At 36.9% G+C, this 21,968-nt stretch overlaps 2 protein-coding genes across 6 annotated transcripts in view; one reads left to right on the top strand and one right to left on the bottom strand.

Annotated features, from left to right (window-relative positions):
- LOC133842859 (tyrosine-protein kinase Abl) overlaps positions 1-18,803 on the bottom strand; it is a 32,206-nt gene extending 13,403 nt beyond the window's left edge. For 4 of the 5 annotated variants that reach the window (XM_062276139.1, XM_062276137.1, XM_062276136.1 and 1 more), the window contains exon 1: positions 17,615-18,802. In XM_062276139.1, the coding sequence (XP_062132123.1) occupies positions 17,615-17,978 (364 nt within the window). In that variant the 5' untranslated portion in view covers positions 17,979-18,802. Of the gene's footprint in view, positions 1-17,614 lie in introns of all 5 variants that reach the window. The other variant, XM_062276135.1, reaches the window with a different exon arrangement.
- A 598-nt stretch (positions 18,804-19,401) lies between these two features.
- Positions 19,402-21,765, top strand: LOC133842865 (endothelial differentiation-related factor 1 homolog). Its single transcript, XM_062276146.1, is given in 4 exon segments — positions 19,402-19,562; positions 19,651-19,774; positions 20,128-20,288; positions 20,350-21,765. Coding segments are annotated over 3 exon segments (555 nt in total). The 5' UTR covers positions 19,402-19,562; the 3' UTR covers positions 20,620-21,765.
- The last annotated feature ends 203 nt before the right edge of the window (positions 21,766-21,968 follow it).

The raw sequence follows: 21,968 nt of genomic DNA, 5'->3' as shown, positions 1-21,968 counted from the left end.
GGTGGAGTTTGCACATTTTACGATAAATAAATGTTGCTATTAAAATTTAATATTTTAAAAAATATTACAGGTTCATGTGGGTATCGAAATTTTAAATATTTGAAGAAATATATGTTGGCTTTTAAATTTGTATAATGTAAATATTTTACAAGAAAACTTTAGTAAGAGGAGTTTACTCATTAACAAAATTTACGAGAAATATAATTGGCCATTCAATTTAGATATTGAATATACTTTTTCGAAATATAACAGCTTCAATAATTTATGTGGATTTCGCAATTAGGAGAAATATGTGTTGCTTTGAAAATGTATTATCTAGAATACGTCGTCTTTTGAATTTATGAAATATATAAATAAAAAATAAAAATGTTTTATAATATTTAATAGCTTTAATAAATTATGTGCATTTCGAAAATGCAAAAATTCGAAGAAATGTTTTTAGAATAAGGCAATATGATATTTAAAATATTTTCCGAAATATGACATAAAGTATCTTGGAACTTAAAATTTTATCTCAGTAGAAAAAGGGCATAAAATGTTTATTTTGAATATAAGATAAGATGTTTAAGTAATGCAGTTAGATACTCGTAGCTCGTATGACGTTTGCTACATTTTATTAAATTCACAATGTCATGAATTCTTCCTAAAAAATTCACAAAATAATAAGCTGTATATCCTGCCACGAAATAATATACTACATATCCTAACACGCAAAACTTTCATAGTTTTGCCTACTGCGTAATTTGCAGGTACAAACCATATGGTCTATCTTAGGCAACAAATCTTGAAAGCTGCACATATTTTATATTATGTACTTTGGCTTGGAGTGCGCACCCCTTGTTCATTTTTCAATTTGACATCGCATGTTAAGTAACTGACACTTGGACATAATGCTGCGAATGTAAAAGAATTTAATATAGCCGGCGAAAAATTTACATACATACGTATGTATGAATTGTGGTACTTATGTACATATACAAATAAAGGTGAGAAGACGGCGAACCTCCTCTGGAGGACCCTCTGAGTTTGTGTTTCAGTTTCAGTTCCAGTTACTCCGCAATAACAACAAAAACAAACCCAACAAAGTGCGAAAAACATGCGAAGAAAAACTACAGAGAACGAGAAATGCGAAATGAAAGAAAAAAAAAAAATGAGAGAAGATGCCAGAAACAAAAGAACATAATTCTATGGGCAAGCGGAGAAGGCGCGACGCTGTTTGCTAGAAATGGGTTGGGTTGGAGAGTTGGAGAATGGAGAGAGTGTGAGAGAGAGGTGAGGTGAGGCAAAGTCGTCTGTCCCTGCACTTGGCAAATCCACCCTTGGCAAACTCTGTGACTTGGCAACTTCGTGTGCTGTGTGCCGCTGGCAATTTTTACCACTTTTGTAAGGATTCCACTCAAGGCTAGTCCTCAGCTCCCGCCCCCCTCCTAGTGTCCATCGTCGACAGAGTCCGTGGTTCGTGTCCCTGTTGTAAAGTACGCATATCATAGAAGAGGGCATGGGAAAAACAGTTCGCTTGACGTTTTCTCTGACGCAGCGCTGCAGGCGTGTGTCAAGCGCGCTGCCACGCCCCCCACGTACACACACACACAAATGCAGACTGCCCTGCCATATGTTGTTGTACAGCAAGAAGATGAAAATCAAGTGAGTGCAATAAATACATATTAAAGAGTCGAGAGTACAGAGAAAATAAAATCAATAATGGAAATACTTTGGGAGACAGCAAGCACTTTATCGTTGACAAAGCCATCATTAAAACCCATCCAGCAAATTAATTGAATGCTGCACACAAAACGAGAGGGAGAGAGAGAGATAGACTGGGAGACTGACAAATGGATGCTACATAGAAAAATGTTTGAGCAAGAGATTTTTGTGTGAGTGTCTGTTTGGTTTTTCTTTTTATCGATTTAGCATTTGGCATTCAGCCGTTGGTTCGACGTTCGAGTCTGTTACTTTTTGTGACTGCCACTTATGAATGTGGCAAATGTGGCATCTGTGTCCTTGCCAGCGTGTCCCTGCAGCATTGTGTGTGGCATTGAAATGCCGTCTGAATAGATGCCACAACGATCCTAATTACACTTTCATGCACACACACACACAGCAGCTTTCTAACGCCCAACAGCAGACCCAGCCCATTGAATGCACATCAAAAGGGACCTTGGCATCGTCACTGTTGCAAACACATTGTTGGCTTGCTCGGCACATGCTGCATTACCTATTCATATCATATTCATACTCGAGGAGTATGAATACTTTAAAGGTCAACTCGTTGAGCCCATGTCAGAGCTGTGACCCAAAAGCAATCGGATCGATATGAACAAAATGTCACTCTTGATCGGGTTTTATTAAGCCTTTTCTCATAAGCTGTAATAAATATTTGATATTGTGTGTGATGTGTGGGTTAGAAGTAGAATACTTGATAATAAGCTTCGTGAGAGTTGTACTTTAAAGTAAAGATGGAGCTAGCAATTCAATAATTTTACATAAAAGTCCCTTTTAATGAGTCCCTTTTATGGGAATGGTGCTCAGATTGAAGAAATTCAAATAGGGAGATGCTGAAGAATACTAAATATTCATGCTATTGATAGGTTGCTTCCCTTCATAAAGAAAACTTCTTAATAATTATATGATAATCACTCAAATGATTTTAAGAAATAATTATTTTTTCAATGCTAATTTAAAGTGTCAATGTAATGCAATATATTAAATACATTTCCTTGTATATAGGAAAAAAATCAATATAACAAGAAATATCCAAATATTATTCACTATGAAGATCATTTTCTTTTAGGTCCCAATATAGTCACTTGAATTAATTTTTCATTTCACTCAAAGAGAAGTTTACCATCTTTTTTATGGTATGTTACCTTCTCAAAAAATTGGTTTAACAATAAAAGATTAATAATCCGCAAAATTGACAAGAAATACCAAAATATTATTCACTGTTAAGACAATTTTCCTCATAATCACAGCTCATATTCTTCTTCTTATGCCTCATTAAATCATTCTTTCCTCCCACTTAAGGAGTTCCCCGTTTTGTTAAATACTCTTCACCAAAATATTTTCGCATTCCGCAACCTGTCTGACTCAGACCATTATCAATTATTTTGGCGCCGGTCCAGGTGTACGGTCAAGGCTAGCCGAGTGCTCTCAAGTGGCTGCTGGCTGGCTGGCTGCTGCCTGTTTTGCTGCACTTTCAATGCCAATTTTCATGGCGATATTCACGTGCCTGATGGTCAATCCCCATTGTTCAGAGTCCTCATTTATTTGTGAATGAAAATGGCTTTTAATTGTTGATTTGGCAGACGGCGTCGACGGCCAAAACGCAAAAACGAAAAGCATTCGCATGCACATTTGTTATTTCGTTTTGGCGTTTTATATTATTTTTGTTTGGCCATGCAAATATGAATCAGAATTTGCATATAAAAAAGAGAGAAAGAGGCAACAAAGAGAGAGAAATTGAAAAAGCATACGCCGCGTTGGTCAAACGTATAAGGTTCTGGCAACACTTTCAAATAAATGAATCAGTCTGCATGTTCGCACAGTGGGCGAAGAGAGAGGGAATTGAATTGTTTAGGAAATCTAAATATAAAGTTAATACATTTAATTCAGCTGTAAGTAAACTAAATAAAAATTTCTCAAGCTGAAAAATATACTTTTTAGCTGAGATTTAATTCTTATAGAATTGTTCATTTAAAAAAATGAATGAATGAAATAGTACAGCTAAAAACTTTATTGAAAAATGCCTAAAATGGAAAATATATTTGAAGTATTCTAAGGGTCGCTAAAACTATATTGTTAACTTTAATAACTAGTTATTTTTTTTTTTTTAGCTATTTTTAAGTATTCTCCTGACCATTCAATTTGAAATGCAAGCCACGCTATTAACAGCTTATTTTTATTGCTCTATAACGTGTTTACGGAGTCATTTGAAATCGTTAAAAACGTAGTTAAATTTGCACGACAAACTGATAAGGATTTCCTCCCCATTTCCATAGATCTCTAACCACTGTACATTTATTCTATGCGCTATGTTTGTCGCATGTGTCTGTGGGCATTTTTCTCGCCTTGCTATGTTTTGTTTATGCTTTTTTTATGACTTATTGTTTATGCAGGCAACGAGTGCGTGGCATTTGTCAAGTATTTTTCAGTATTCACAACATTTTTGTGTTTTTGCTTTTGCCTTTGCCTTTGTTTTTGTTGCTATTGCTGTTTCTGTTATTGCTTATTCATTTGCATTTGTTTTTGTTCGGGCTGTCTGGCAGTTCGAGCTGTCAGACATTTCGTGACTGTCTGCTGAATGAATGAATGAATATACTCGTCACACATTTACATTCACATTCTCAGGCGAATCGCATGGGTGTATTTTACAGATAATAAATTTAAGATGCGATAAAAAGCATTTGACCATAAAATTTTTTAGATAAGCAAATATGAAATGAAAAGCTCAAACACACAACACACAAAAAAACAGATGGGAGAGGAATCAAATACGAATGCAATACAATGGGAGGTTTCTTTTTCCATCTTCTTCTTCATTTTGTTGTTTTGTTCTTCCCTATTCAAAGCATGGGAAAAGATAACAAAACAAATCCGTGGGTTCTCAAACTGTGACTGCTTGTTGCTTGCTATTGTGAATTGTGTTTGGAATGGTTATGGTCATGTTTTTGAGGTCGCTTTTTAATAATTTTATGCACATCTCCAACGTAATTTACGAGGCTGCGATTATGCGACCAAGATAATGACAATTTGTGGGTCTTTTGTTGTGAATGTTAAATGATCTTGCAAAGATATTTCAAGCCTCTTATCATCAAGTCATCTACACGCATCATTTAAGTTGATCGCATAAATCCCCATTCCACATTCGCCATTATCCATTAAGCAAATCATCTTATTAACCTTCACGTTCGCAACACACTCACTCAAAGCGTTGCACAGTCTATAAATAACACTCACTTTTCCCATAGACACCTGTATACAATTGCAGTTCATTCAACTTATTATTCCACATTTTGTTCAAACATTTTATGAACAGGTGCAAAACTGTTAAACAAAAATGTGATGTGGAGCGCGGGGAGGGAGAAAAATGTGCTAAACTTTCTCCTTGAGCTGATTTCGTTTTTCACAATTTCAACAATTTTGTACAATGCCGAAACGAATGAATGAATTATGTACATTCAATCAATCAGTCAGTCATTCAGTCACTTAGTCGATTCGCATACAATAAATAGAAATCAAAAGTTGCCTTTTTTGTTTGGTGAAAGAAGCGCAGAGTTGGAATTTCGAAAAAGCTTTTCTTTTCGCCACGCTCGACTGAAGCTGAAAGCCCAAAAGCAGAAAACGAAATTGAAAACTGCAAAAAACAACAATAACAATAACGAAAAGTGAATAGCCAGAAAATCAATTTGCAGCGAAAATGAATAATAATTGAGAATATAAACACGAGAGAACGAGAGTGCGTAATTGTAGAAAATTATTATTAAATTGCAGTTATCCGCTGAATTATGTAAGCCGGGAATTATGCAAATATTCTGTTGTAGCTATAAAAGTAAGAAGGCAGACTCGAATATACCCTAGAAGCTGTTGCTTTGAATGTTTGTAGCTTCAACGCTTTTTTAATGAGAAAATCTTGAACTGTAAAAAACTATCGATAGTAATATCGGTACTATCGACAGTTTTAAATGTATGAATGTTTTAAATGTATATGTTCTAACTGGAATGTTGTCTTCTTTTTGTACAAAATTTATGAGCAATTCTTTTTGTATATAAAATATACTTTCATCGATAGTTGCTGGTGTACGATTGTGCATACTATCGATAGTTTTTCACCACCAACTCCTACATCTTTGGATTTACACATCTCAAACTACATATTTCTATAATTATCTTTCTTATTCCCAATTTACACTTTTGTTTTGGCGTTCTGGGTATAATGAAATTACCACAGGTGAGTAATAAGCACCGTTGGGAAAGCAGCCACCAAATTACGATGTTCTATCACAGTTTACATTTATATTTCCACATTGCTGAGGTGTTTGTCATTTGGGGGCAATTAGCCAGATAAATGGACGTTAGATGCGACAGACTGGAACTTGGCTGGTTCCGGTTTTAGTTATTGTTATTGTTTTGGCTCTGCTTTCAATTTGTTTGTTTCGACATTTTTACAGGCATTGCGAAAGCTGGTTTCCACTTTGGCGATTATATAAAAACTGAAAAGCGACTGGAAAAATGAAAAATACTCTTAGTGATGGCGATGGCGCCGTCGTTGTCGCCATTGACAATGACGGACAATAAAATTCGGGGAAAAGCTGAAATATAATTGCGGCAAGTGGGCAGGTAATGCATGAAGTGGGCGGGGCTGCTAAGAGTGATGAATAAAAAAGCTTTTTGCTTGACACAATCCCCAAAAGAGATAATCAAATTTGATTTTACACTTTGCAATAATGTTCCAAATGAATACGGGTTCAAAAATTTCCAAATACGATGCGAGTGCATAGATTAAATTGATTGCTAGTTGAGTGCCAGTGTGAGTGCTTGTTTGAGTGTGTGTGCGTATGTGTGTGTGTGCGTATCTTATTGCGGCACTTTCCCAGCAAGCAAAGTTAGGAGGGCTCTAAATTATGTGTCCAAAAAGAGCCGATTTTAAGAGTGTTTTCTGAGTAGGCACATAAATAAGAACGTTTTCGGAGCGCAATCAGTGCATTCTAAACATCGACTCATAAAATGGTCTATTGTCTGAGCATATTCGGAGTTAAGTTAAGTAAGAACTGAGTTAAAACAGCGCTTAAAATAACGGAATGCAGATTTGCGATAATCGAGATCACAAAACATTTATTTAGTTTCTGCATTACGTGCCTTGCAAGTCGGTCGTGATTAGTGGACAATTAAAATATAAAATATACGTTAAGTAAATAATGCTAAGTTCTTCATTAAACTGTGAATTTGAAATCCTAACTTTATAATATTTCAATTATTTTTAAATTTTTCTTCAAATTTTTTTATATTTTTCTAATATTGTAATTTGTTGAATTAAATAAAAATTATATAAAGATCAATTTATCTACACGATTGTATAAACCAAAACGAGTCCGATAAGAATTTTTTCGGTGCGATTTAAGTGCCTAAAAATTATACTTTTATGAGTATTTTCGGAGCGTTTTCAATGCTTGATTAGGAGGGTGAAAGCACTTATTTCTGTGTCAAAAAAGAGTCATATTAGACTCAGAAATTGCCCTCTTAAAGTGCGACCGTTTTCACGGAAAAAAACGCTCTTTCCGGACTCTCTTTTGGGCACTTTATGATGTAAAATGCTCATAAAAAAACTATCAGAAAACTGTCAGAAATCGCTCAAATTGCTTGCTGGGTTATGACAATCTGTAATTACATGCTCGAGTAAAGTGAATACACTCATACACTCGATGTTCACAGCGCACGCAAAGTGAAACTTTGATCTCTAAACTCGACAACTCAACTTCGGTAGCGGCAATTTCATTTATTAATATTTCGAAAAAATGGTTTCACAGGCCTTCTCCGCCTCCCCCAATCTAATGATGGAAGCTGGTTAAATGGATGCTTATTGAGTTATATTTTGGGGAAGACTGAAAAACATGTTCGAAATTTGGGAAAAATTAATTTGTTACTGATGATGCAACGTCAAACTTTACTCAAAATTGGGTAAGGTTGGGATTAAATTAAACCAACTTAAATGTGTCTGAAATATTTCATATTACTGAAAGTTTTCTTTAATGGAATTTGTGTTCAAAATGAATCAATATTAATATTTCAAACCATTTTCATTTATTCTCCTAAAAGATACAGAATCCAACTGGAATGTATCTAAGACATACAAATTATACTCATACCTTCTGAAAGTTTTATTTAATGGAATTTATGTTCAAAATGAATCGAAATAAATGTTTTAAACAATTTTTGCTGCTTCTAAAAGATACACAAACGAACTCGAATGTACCTAAGAGATACAAATTATAATCATATCATCTGAAAGTTTCATTTAATGGAATTTAACTCCAAAATAAATCAATATAAATGTTTTAAACAATTTTCGTTCTTGCTTCCAGCTCAAAAGATACAAACTTTGCTCATATTTTCTGATTGCTTTAATAGTTTTACTGTTATGTATCTCAAAGCTGCCAAACATTCTCACTTTCCAAAACTTTTGGCAAACTGTTTTAACCACTCTCATGCCTCACTTTCTTGAACGTTTTATAATAATTTCTTGAAAGTTTCATTGTAAATGATGTCCAACATGTTGTTTTCTGCTCGGTTTTCTACTCCCTTCAACTTTTGTACTTTTCCAACAAAGGAGCTCATGGGGAATGAGTTTCTTATCAAAACTGCCAGTGCCAGACAAGGTGCGGTCGTCGCAAATGCATGCGACTTCAAAGCGCTGCCCCGTCCGTATCTAGATTGTGGTCTATGGAATACAAAAACACGGCGGCGCATGGAATTCACAACAAGGAAAAAGTTGAGCTGATTTTTTCACCAGAAAATGTCTGGCAATTGTGAATATTCAAAAGTTGGCGAACTTTTAATGCTCTTTTGTGTGATTAGAAATAGGTTTATGTACAATAAAGAAAATATTGATTGCTGCGTTTACCTAAGAAACGAGAACGGATTTCCACAAGACAATATTATAATTTTCTATAAATATGATGATGTCTATATTGACTCAGATCTCGACACAACGTAGAATAAACATACTTGATGAGATCAAGAGGCCAGTATTGAGGGTATCTCCAGCAGCAAAAGCAGCAGCAAGCAGTATCTATGTCTTTCGACTCGTTTGCGGCTGTTGTAAACATATTCTGTATAATATCAACTCTTCGGTGATTCAACTGTGCAGTTCTGGGAAGCAAGTGCAATAGCCAGGACGGATAAGGAGAGGACAGACAGACGGACGGACGGACAGACCGCAGCCAGAGCGAGACACTGCGGATGTGGGATGTCGTTTAAATATTGCCAGACGGCGTAAAAAATTGACAGACGTCGCATATCCACAAAAACAGACGCATACAAAAGACGAAAACTTCTGAATGGCGCTGCTTGGCGAAAATCATAATAAAAGTGCACATAAAACGAAATAAAACAAAAGACAAACAACAGCGAATGAAAAAAGTCGAAAGAGAGAGAGAGAAAAAAAACGAAAGTGGCGACAACTTCAACTCAGAAACTTCAATTCCAAATACCATGGTGGACAACAAAAAGCAGCAAACAGCAGCAGCAGAAGAAGAAGAACCGGCAGTTCAGCCATTAGGCGGCAATTAAATGAATTAAATTTCACATTAATTATTTAAAAATACTTTGGGAGACACGACACATAAACATACGCATGCAGCACAAAGAGCTGTTTATGAAGTTAAAATTAACTGCTGTTGCTTTTTGGTGTTCATTCTTCAGGGCTTCAGTTGCTTTTTTTGTTGTACCCTATAGAATTGAAGTTGGAGGAAGTGGTGAAATACTGAGAGACATTGTAGCTTGAAGATTGAAAAGATATTGAAGATCTGAAGAAACTGATTGAATGTTGAACAACAATATTAATAATTTGCGAATTTAGAGAAAAATAAAATAAAGAATTCCTATGCAAATTCTATATTTTAAAATGAAATAAAATGAAGAAATCCTAGGTTCTATATTTGAGATTTAAAAATAAAATAAAGAAGTCCAATGTAGTTTCTATATTTGAGATTTACAAATAAAAAGTAAAGAAATTCCATGAAAATTCAATTTTGGAGATTTAAGGTTTTAAAATAGAATAAAATGATTACTTTTATATAAGTAAAATTCACAACCTATATTCCAGATTTAAATTCAACAATAAATAATAATGCGAAAAAAGGTGAGACATATTTATTCTTCTTTACCTTACATGGTATCTGCAAGTTGAGCTTACTCAATTGGACTTAACATTTTTTTATTTTCTTTTTGGTTTTTTGGGCATAATTTTCATTTCATGTTTCCACATTGACGGTTCACTGACCATGTCGGAACACCAATGAACACCGGACGCCGGTCAGCTGGGAGCTGAGAGTTAGCCGAGAGTGATTTGGAGAAGCGAGAGACTGAGAGAAAGAGTGAGAGATGCTCTCGCGTCATCATCATCATCAGCAATGTTTGGAGAACTGGTTTCGTGCTCTTCCATGGCTCATTTGTTATGCTTTTTCTTTAGTTCGCTTTTTTACAGCAAATACTTGCCAATTTTCGTGATTCGTTTTTGGCAAAAATCATTGTGTTGTAGTATTTGTATTTGTATTTGTAAAAGGAATATTATTTTTGGCAAAAGAAATTCGAGTGAAATTTAACTATACTATGCCTTACTTTGCCAGACTTTTACTAATATAATTAAATCGATATTGACTCAGTCACATATGGAAGTTGGGAATGTCAAAGAGTGACAGTGTTATGGGCATGACAAGCTTTAGTAACAACGGCGACTGTTTAACGACTTTTGCCATTTTCGAATGCATTTAACACATTCCGCATAGATTAGACTCGCCTTTAGTTATGAAAAGTCGTTTCTTTGTGTGCTTAAATGGTTTTTATGTGCACATAAAGACGGTTTAACTAACATGGCGAGCTACAATTATTGCTTATAAGCATTACTATCGATGCATTCGCGTAATAAAAATCGCAAGTGTAGATAATGGAAGGAGGAAGCTTGGACTCTTGCTGCACTTAAAGATGCTTTTCTTTATGAATTGCATGCCAAGACTCATTACGTAGTTGATTATTAATTACTGAATAATTAGCCAACGATATATCGTTTACTATCGATATTATACTATCGATTTATTTTTACTGCACTTCCGCTTATTTAAGTTGAATTCCGATTCATTAAGTAGTTTATTAATGACCGAACAGTTAGCTAACGATATATATTTTACTATCGATATTATACTATCGATATATTTAAACTGCACTTCCGTTCATCTTTTTCCTTATTCCAACCCCCATTACGTAGTTGATTATTAATGACTTTACCTGTAACGGTATATATTTTACTATCCATAACATTTACTATCGACACATATACTTTTACTACGTTTCCGTCGACCTTTTATTAACAATTTAGTTTCTATTTCAGTTCAATTCGAACTTCGTTTAGCCTGCAACGAAATCGTAGCTAAATGGTCTGACTTTCCGACATTTAAATTGAAATTCGCCATAAAATTGCAGAAATTAAGGCAGAACTTGCATATATGGCCTTTAGGCACAATTTCGCAGATTGAACACTTTTGCATTGATTGCGGACTTTACAGATACACACTCTGGCATGCATATCTACAACAATTGCAACAATAATCGGGCATATAATGCTATGGGCAGTTAAAGTCCAAGTCGCCATCAGAAATTCAATCAGTGACCGCTGGCATTGGGGAGCTTAAGGCTTGAGCTCGAGCTTGAGCTACCGTTGTCTCTGTTGGGGAGCGAGAGAGAGAAAGAGAGAGCGAGAGAGAGAGATTGTGTTGCAGCACATGTGGGAGGTGTTTGTATCTCGTATCTATGGCTGCAGCTACAGGTAAATTGCACTTACACAGACACACACACACATGCAGACAGCTGCTGTACGTGCTGTGGCAAGCGAGAAAACTCAATTCTCATTACAGTTACAATTACGAACGTGATTTGTGCTGCAGTCTCATATCGAGTTGGAGGCAGGTTGCCTCATTGATGGATTTGACGCCGCCTCAAAATGTAGTTCTCTAAACCGCCTCCTCTCCCTCTCCACCTTCCTCTTTCGACTCCTCTGTGAACGTGGAAGAACAGGTTTCCCTGGTTCTTTGTCGTGAAAGCGATTCTTGTTGCATTTGAAACGGTTTTGTGCAAAGCATTAGTATTTGTACATTTATTTACAATTTGTTTATGCTATAATAAAATACTATACAAATCTGAGCATGTGTGTGATATGGTATAATATAAAAAGAGGCGAAACATTTACTGTTTGCTGTTGATTTTTGCACATGCTTAATGTGTTCGACCTTGGGCGCTTGTTAACAGAGGCAGACATCACAGGGGTGTGTGTGTGTGTGAGTAAGTGGTTAAACTTAATAAACACATCAATTGCAACCGAAGTGCAGAGCATATAAAGTCTTCATCCCCCCTATTCTCCATTTCCCAATTTGTTTGTTTGGGGATAAAAATATTGTATGTGTTGGTTGGTTGTGTGTAATTCATTTGCCCCCAAAAACAAACACCTATGTACATAAAAATATGTACACTATAAATAAATACAGCGCAGCACACATTATGCATAAGTATTATATCTGTGTGTGTGTGTGTCAATCAATCAACTGGCGTCAAAAATTTATGACCTCAAACATAATCACAGCGATGGGGCGAAAAATGTTTTTGTTGTTGTTTGAATGTGGAAGCGTTTCATGCGCTTATAATTAGTTGACGCACTCTTCACCCCTTTGTCCTCTTCCCTGTTAAATATTCAGTTCTCTCAATGTTTTCTGCTGTTTACAAATGATGTTTGTTTTTCCTATTGGCTGTCTCACTCGCTTTCTTTTCGCTTTTCGTCAGCTAATTTATGCAAACAGTTTTCAATGAGGCGCAGCCCTGAAGGGGACCGCAGCATAATGAAAAGCGTACAACATACAACATTTTGGGGCAGCCAAATGCTGCGGGTGTTGCGTCGTGTGGGCGGCGGTTGCAACGCTCCACTGGGAATGCGAAAAAAAACGGAAGAGGAAAAGCTAAAGATTGGAAAATGGACAGCAAATTATATAAATTTAAATTCATGACAAAGTTAAGAAATCATTTGATGGCGGAAATATTTAGATTAATATGCATTCAATACTTATAAAACATTAATGTTGATTTTCGGAGAAAAAGGATTAGCAACAGATGAAGTCATACAGTGGCGATAAAGATGTGGTATATATAGAGAACTAATCAGAGCACATTCATAAAGAAAACTCTCTGGAAAGAAGTCAACTAAAGAGAGCTCAAGACTGACTCACAGTCTAAGCAAAACATCTGTTTTCAGCGCAGCTTTTGTCTACGTTTTTTAGGCATATATTTTTATTATTTCGTGCTCTATTAGTTGTCATTGTTTTGCAGTTGTTGTTGATCCAAATGGGACGACACTTTGTCTTGCCATGGTCCAATGGTAAATAAGAACATTACTATTTGAATATTTACAACTGGTCGTAAACTAATTGGAATCGCTCGTGGTATTCACAGCTGTTGATGTTCTTATTGGATTGTATGTATGTAGTAAACAAAGTAGGGAGAGGGGGCAGGGGCAGGAACTGGCATTGTTGTGTTTTGTTGTGTTGGGGCCTAAAAATAACATCAAAGTGCATTGCAATGCACGAAATGCGAAGCACGAAAGGATTTACGAGCTTGATCGAAAACAGCCCTTTGGCCCCAAAAGCGAAACATGCAAAGTCGAAGCAACAACAACAACAACAACAACGACGACGGCAGCAACAACTACAATAATAATGATGACGATGAGTGGCACTTTGGAGCTGGCAAATGCCAGGAAACAGGCGACGCGACGCTCCAACTCCAACTCCAGCGGACTCGGTTGCAAGTAAAAGTAAAGAAAATTATAAAAAGGCAACGACATGAGACGCAGCAAAAAAAATAAAACGAAACAGAAACAGAAAGATACGGCACAGGCTAATAATAGAAAATCCATGATGGTTGCAGTCAGTGGAGAAAAAAAAAAACAACTACAAAGTGGCAAAGTGGAGACAACGCCTTCAACTTGTTTAACTGCAGCTATCTCTATCTCTTTTGCTCTCGCTCTTGCGTTGAAATTATGTTTGAGCACATAAAATGATTGAAGAAATAATATTTATATATTTACATAATCACATGCGAGTGGGAAAGCTGTAAAGTAAACACACTGCGGGCCAATCTTGCCAACATCCAACGTCACCTGTTTGCCGTGTGTCCACACACACACACACACTCACTTTAAGTGTGTGTGCGAGTTGTGTGCGTGTGGCGTCCATTAGCCATGTGAAAAGTTCAATTGCCTCGTCTCATAATTTGCCGCTTGCATGTTAGCAAATAACGTCCAGTCAACGGCCATTGACGCCTCCTCTTTGCTTCCTTCCGCTTCTAGTCCAGGCTACTCAGATTACAAAGAGAGCGCGCAAGACACGACAGAGAGCGGAAGGCGAAGGCGAAGAGAGAGAGCGAAAACAGAAGGAGTTTACTACACACACACACTAACACACACTTGAGGCTATTTTGAGACATTTGCGATGTGCGACTGCTGAAGTCTCCCTTTCCATTCCCATGCTTCATTCCTTTGCCTTTTCCCACTGCCATTTTCCATTTCTCATGTCACATGAGTGCGCTGTGGTCTTATTTTTTGCAATTGGCAACTGCACTGAAGCATCAGCAGCAGCAGCATTCCCAAATCGAAGTCAATGCAAGTCTCTCTCTATCGCTGGTGCCCCCAAAGTATCTAATTACAATCGTGTCGTATAACGATTCGAACTATAGACAAATTCCGCGCCGCCAGCGGGCAACGCCTACGACTGCAAACTAACTAACCGAGGTGGGCACAGTGGGCCGCCAGTGTATGGGAAATTTATATATCCCTTTGTGGAATTCAGGGCAGCAATTTGTATATTTTAGTTAGTGATAAAAACATTATTTATTAACTGCGAATTGATGGCTGTCTAAATAAAATACTTGTGAATGGGAAAAGCTATATTTCTTTGTGGGTGCTATAAAAATTAACGTACCTATAAAACGCCGAATAGCAAATGTTGTGCAAGAATTTCAGCTATTAAATGGAACTGAATGAAAATCTATTGAACCCAATAAAATGTTAAAAATATAATATTATCATATGCTTAAAATGGAATCAAAATATTTACTTTGCTGCTAGCGGTAAAACTTGTAGAGCAGTAAATAAAATTACTACTCATAATAATTATTATAAATAATGTGAGAAAATGAAATTTACGTTTCCCACAATTTGCTATTATTATTAAACTTCTACCGCAATTAAGCGGTCCGCTTGTGAATTTAAATAAATTATGAACTCATTCTGAGTGAATGTAAACATTTTCCTAATAACTTTTATTATTATGAGATTTATTTGCATTTGGAGTTCAACCCTTTTGGAGTTTCTACTTGCAGAGCACTCGCCACACTGTGCTGTTGTGTCGTCAATTGCCATGTTAGATGTTTGCTTGTCGCTTGTCGTATTTGGGTTGTGTGTGACTGTGATTTTTGGTTTTTTTTTTTATTTTTCTTTCTGTTTCTGTTTCAGTCTGAATTTGCGGCTGGCAGTCGGTCTGCCTCTGGTCTGAGATCGACCTGGTGGCGACTGGCGAATGGTGACTGGCGACTGCGGTTGGTGGCTTGTAATCTGTACCCAGACACACGGTTGTACTACAATGTAATTTTGTAATTGCAACAACTAGAAACGAAAAAAAAAAAAGCGAAAACTACACAACAACAAAGACAATTGCATCTTCTGGGCCTGTGTGATGCGGGTTGTGCTCTATTCGATTGCAAATTGGTTGAATAATTTTGGTGTGGGAAATGTGCACGAAATACGAAATACATCAAATTTGTCTAGTATTGTTTCGTAGTTGAACTTTAATGGCCCAATGGCAAGTATGCTGATCAGATAGTTGAATTAAAACTAAATAAGGAAGCTTTTAAGTGTTTTTCTCACAAATAAATACCATTAACAGTATATTTAGGTAATAAATAACAAAACAGCACGAGCAAAATACTAAGTAATTTGCAAGCAGTTTTCTACTACGTTTTAAATATATCTTAGAGCATTAACGATTTCTATATTTAATATCACAAAAAATAAATAAATCTAAAAATATAAAATTTTATGTTTATGGTACGTTGCTATATTTAATACCACAAAAATATAAATATACCATTTATATATTTATTATCACAAAAATATAAATGTACTATAAACATAAAACTTTATATCTTTTCTTAAGCCAACAAAACCAACCAGAGTATTTTAGCGTAATTAACACGAAAACAAAGAAGAAATTGAAAAGCTTAAAAAGAAGAAGGCACAGAAAATACTGCAATTATGCTAAACGATGCAAGTGTTTTATCCATTATCGCAATTGCTTAAAATACTACTTGGATAAATGGGCACTTTATTGCCTGATAAATACTAGAATTGTGCTTTTGCCCGGCACGGCAAACAAAGGTTATGCGAGAGAGCTGCGTACCCAGCTGAAAGCGGACTGCACAATCTGTGACTCAATGCGGTCAGACATCTGTACATACGTATGTATATATAAAATACATACTCTGTGGGGGCTTATCGCTTATCGCAGTTAGAAAGAGAACTCGTAATACACAATAAAGCTAAATATAAATAAAAATAATTGCAAACAAATTGCAGTGCAAGAGCAAATAAAAAAAATGAAATACAATGAAATTGCAATAAATTTGATAGCATCTTGAAGGGAGCTTAAAGTGGAAGTGGCAGTATCAAAGGAAAAGAAGAAGAGTGTGTCGAGTATTCCAATTGCAACCAGAGTGGCAATTAGACTGAATTGAGTTTGAAGATATAGAAATTTATTGTGTGGCATTTGTGCAGCTCTTGAGACATTTAATGAGTTGTATGCAGCAGGTGCAATTTCCCATTAGATAATGCCGAACAGACTGATAATAAATCCAATCAGAGTGTAGCGCCCCCCCGCTGTCCAGAAGTTGTGGTAGGACGACAAAATAACCGGGAGCAAGAGAGAGTGGGAGAAAGAGGACATAAAAAAGCTATTAGAGAAATGTGACATGGCAAATACAGATGTCAGCATGAAAAAAAAGGGGAAATATGTTGCAAACAAACAGCATTGTGAAATTGCGGAAAAGTATGGAAAATGCGTGAGGAAAAATCGCAGGAAATGCCCGTCAACAAAACAGTGAGGGGGTGGCTGTTGCTGCTGATGTTGTTGCTTTTGCTGTTGCGTACTTTTCAACCACTGTCGAGCAACAGCAGCAGGATGAGGGTGCGAATGCGGGGGCGAGGATGATGGTGGGGTGCGTATGGTATTAAAAGGAGCAGCAACAGCCGAAACCGCCCTCACAACAACAATAATGCTGCCTGCTCTACCAAATTCAATACATTTTCTTGCGACGCGTGTCTCGCTTGTAAACAAAAGCGAACAGCCAAAACTACAACAAGAGGAACAACAACAACAGCATGTAGAACTATTGTGTGTACATAAGGCCAAGCAGGCAACAACAACAACAACAACAACTACAACGTGCATTCCGCGTCTATGATAATCGGAAGCAATGAAAGAAAGAAATTGGCTCAATTGGGAGAGCGGCCGCCCCACAGTGATGTGTGTGTGTGTTTATGGAGTGAAGGGAAGAGGAAGCATAAGTGAGAGAGAGCATAAGCGAGAGAGCGACAGTTTGAGAGAGAGAGAGAGTATGAGCTGTCAAGCAAAATGTTAACTCTATGTACACTGTTATATGCGTAAGTGTGTGAGTGAGTGTATACACACGCTAAGTGCATTTGTATGCTGCGGGTGGCTTATGTACATACACAAATATACACTTTTACGCACACACATACACGCATTTACTCATTTTTTACGCACACTTATGCAAAACGCATACTCACCATTGTGTTCGGTAAATATGTTTAGGCCCACAGTTGCATTGCAGCGATTATCCTTGTGGGAGGCACTAGAGTTGCCACCTCCGCCTCCACCGCGCTGTGATGACAACCCACTGGAGCCGCTGGAACCGATGCTGTTGCTGCCGTGACCCGAAACCGACACCGCTGCCGACGACGAAGACTGATGTGATTTGAGACGCGAACCACGCAATGTGGAGCCCGTTGTATTGGAGGCAATGCAATGCGGCGAACCGGAGGCAATGGGACTGCTGCTGGAGACACCGATGCAGCTGACAGTGGCGCCATGACCACCGCCGCCGCCACCACTCGAATGCGAGCCGCGCTCCTTGCCCTGCTGTGCTCCCATTATTGTCGCAATCACATGCAACCAGAAGAAGCTGGAGATGGAGTTGGGTGGTTGGGTTGGCTGCTCTTGCGCAGCAATAACAATTTATACACTCTATACGATTATATATATTTTCTTATTTGCACAATTTGATTTCAGTTTTTTTTTGCTAGCGATAAATAATTTATTTGCATGCACTTTTTTTCTTCTTTTTGCAATTTATCGCATTCGCGTTTGCTTTATTTTAATTCGCTGCTCTACACATTTTCTTTCGTGCGTCGTCGTCGTCGTCTCTTTTCTTTCTTTCACGAGATACGCTCTTTTTTCTTTTCTTTTTTGCTGCTACTCCACTTTTTTTTGCAATTTGAGAGTAGACAAAATTCAAGGATGTTGCGAAATTTTTTTTGCACGCAAAATTTTTGTAGTGTGCGACGACAACAATTAACAATTTTTGTGTTTGCTTTTTTTGCTCTCTCACTCTCTCATTTGTTGAGTGGCCAATGCCACCAGCCTTTCGACGGGGGGGTGTTGAAGCAGAAGGGGGGGCGGCTCTGGCTGGCTACAAAACACGCCCTAAAAAATGCACTTTGTCTGCCCGTTACGTCTTTTCGCTGCGTCTGCGTCTCGTCCGCTGCTCCGTTTTCTCACATATTTCGCATTTTCAACGACGAAAAGTGATACCGATTTATTGTATACTGTTGTGTATTTGAACTGCAGCTTGTAAGTTATCTATATCTTTGCATTTTTCCCAATTACACACACACAAGCACACAGAAAATTACCACCCGCACAACACAGAGCGACACCGACCGACTTTATTAAAATTTTCAAGACGACTAACTCGACTAGAGTGACCGTCTGCAATTAGCGCGAGAATAACCAAAGCTTATTTTGTGCAGCCAACTTCATGTTGAGTGTTTTCCTTGACGCAGCCAACTTCACGCGAGCTGAAAATTGCGTTCTTTCAATTTCAGTGGAATCAAAATTGCGGTTTCTCGATTGCCTATCGAACTGGTTCGTCAAAAAGCTCTGTTGTCGCTGTTGATAGTCCTTTGTAACACAAGCCGGTATTTTTCATTTGCATTTATTTCATATATTATTTTGAACAATATATTAATTTGTTTCAAGAAACCAACATGGTATTCAGAATATTTTTACAATTTCATAGAAATTATGGTCAGGGTTTTGCGAAATTACCGAAAAATAACAAACAGTTTCAAATAACGCGCCTCTCAAAATATACAAAAATATCACAAGAATTGTAGCCCTTTAGCAATTATCGTGGCTCTATATACAACTTGCAGACCCACCTGACGACAATTGTGCAATATTTAATATGAAATTGTTATTTTTTGGCCTGTTGCGGCTGAGTTTATTTATTTTCTATTTTCACAAAAAAAAATCGATTTTTTACGAATACATAAAACCGATTACAATCGATTAAAATCGAATCGTTTTCAGCTCTAGCACATGAGGACAAACACACACACAACCCCAAACCGTCACACACCGTTCAGATATTCATAGATAGTTCTGGAATTCCTAGTTTTAATTACAAAATAGTCATATATTCACATTAAGTAAAGCATTAACAAAGCAGCCAATGTAAGTAGCTAAATGTTGTACAAAAGCTAGCCACCAGCACTACATCAAATTCAATGTTTATTTCATATTTTCGATCGACGAAAATAAGATGTCGGACTGGGATACGGTAACCGTTTTGAGAAAAAAGGCCCCGAAGTCTAGCCAACTGAAGACCGAATCAGCTGTTAATCAAGCACGCCGCCAAGGTGTTGCAGTTGATACTCAGCAAAAATGTAAGTGAAAATCCATCATTAACCTTATTTTGAATTACGCCTGCAGCAGATTGAGGTGGAAGTCGAAATACACACGGCAGGCAGGCAATTGCAATCAATGATACGGATTGCGTGGCGCATTTGTTGTTGTTTAAGCGTATCGCTAGTTAGTATGAATGTGTATGTATATGTGGGCGTATGACTGTGTGCGCGTGTCTGTGTGTTGTGTTTAATTTCGCAACGCTTTTTTTTGCATCCAAATGCGAAATCGAAAAGCTCTCACCTCCCTGTCAAAGGCGGCGGCCATATTGGCTGACCTAAAAAAAAATCGAATATTTAAATTAATCAATTTGTTGTTGTTGTTGCTGTTGTAGATGGTGCTGGCACCAACAAGCAGCATGTGACCACCAAGAACACTGCCAAGCTGGATCGTGAGACTGAAGAATTGCGGCATGACAAGATACCGCTCGATGTGGGCAAAATCATTCAGCAGGGACGCCAGAACAAGGGTCTTAGCCAAAAGGATTTGGCCACTGTAAGTGGGTGAAGTCGATAAACAAAATCAGTTAAATAATTTGATTTCTCTCGTATCACAGAAAATCTGCGAGAAGCAGCAAGTTGTCACTGACTATGAAGCCGGACGCGGTATTCCAAACAACTTGATACTGGGCAAGATGGAGCGTGTGCTTGGCATAAAATTACGTGGCAAGGAGCGCGGCCAACCAATAGCGCCTCCCGGTAAAAAGTGAGATGATGCTGCGGCGTCCACTGCCACAGCGACAACAGCTCCAACTCCCAGACAACAGCATGCCAGACAACAACAAAATGAGGCAGGTTGGAGCACTGTGAGCGGCAGACGCAAATGAAGCACTATCGGGAGGCTGTAAAACCAAAACTTGAGCAGCCGCACAACAACAACACACAAAACAAGAGAGGAGTATGAACGAGTTACAAATCAAGAAGACAAGAAAAGCATAGAAAACATTCAAGCGAAGAAGCATGCAACAATTTCAAATAAGGCTACCAACTATGAGCGCAAAAAACAACACACCATTACTCACACATTTGTTTTCAACTTATTATTAGTTTGCTGACAACAAATTGAAACATTGTAATTCACAAACAATATCACGCACACACACACATACACACAGCTTGACAAAGTAACACAATTCAAACATTGATATTAAAAACAAATAGAAGGACTTAATAAAAGTCCTTGCATTTTGTGCTCATAGCTTGGGGCAAATGTTTTTGTTCATTTTGGCATTTTGTTATACATAAAAAAGAAGAAAAGAAAATGAAACTTGATCTGATTTATGAAGCGCTAATATTTATGCATTAAAAATATGGCATTGAATACATATTATAACACATAAAAACCAAAAAACACTCGAATTTCTTTCAATTCCGATTTGAATCCTTTCTCTTCCCCAAAATCCACTCCCCACAAAATACATGGCTCATCTAGTGGTTGTTCACATCATAAATCTAAATATATATTTAGTATATATATATTTAACATTCATAAATTCTCATGCATCATGCAAAGATTAAAAGAAAAGAAAAAAAGAAAACAAATACATACATATGTGTACTATTTTAGAGCTTAGCTGGTTTTTTTGTAATCTATATCGTATATGTATATTGTAATAATACGTCTAGGGTCTTGAAATGTGCGTTTACTTACATACAGATACAAGAAAACATTATACATATTATACACACAACAAAAATATGCGATATGTATTTTAGCAACTTTTTCTAGTCTAGTATTTAAAACTTAAGCGGTAGACTTTTTTCAATATATTTTCCTATCGCAGTCATTGGAGAATTAACTTCCTTGCGTAAAATTTATGCAACTTACAAGAAATCGACAAAAAAAACTAATTAACAAAAAGAAAAACAATTAAATATATACAAATACATATGTACATCAATGTGTAGTGAAACATTTTCCAAAAGCCAACAAAATAAATGTTTTTCCCCGTCTTTGATGTATAATTATAAAATCGATTCGTTTTCAGATTTGCCGGGTAAATAAAACGTAAAATCTATAATAGTTGGGTTCAATTTTAATACTATACATATATGGATACATAAATAGATGGTCCAGAATTATTGGATGTTATAAAGATATTTAGACGATTTTAGAATTGTTTGTAACTTTATAAAAATGCGTATCCAAAGACTTTTTTTTATGAGAAATTTAAAT

The sequence above is a fragment of the Drosophila sulfurigaster genome, chromosome 3 (assembly GCF_023558435.1).
Source record: "Drosophila sulfurigaster albostrigata strain 15112-1811.04 chromosome 3, ASM2355843v2, whole genome shotgun sequence".
Taxonomy (NCBI): domain Eukaryota; kingdom Metazoa; phylum Arthropoda; class Insecta; order Diptera; family Drosophilidae; genus Drosophila; species Drosophila sulfurigaster.
This window is presented reverse-complemented; position numbering and strand designations above follow the sequence as displayed.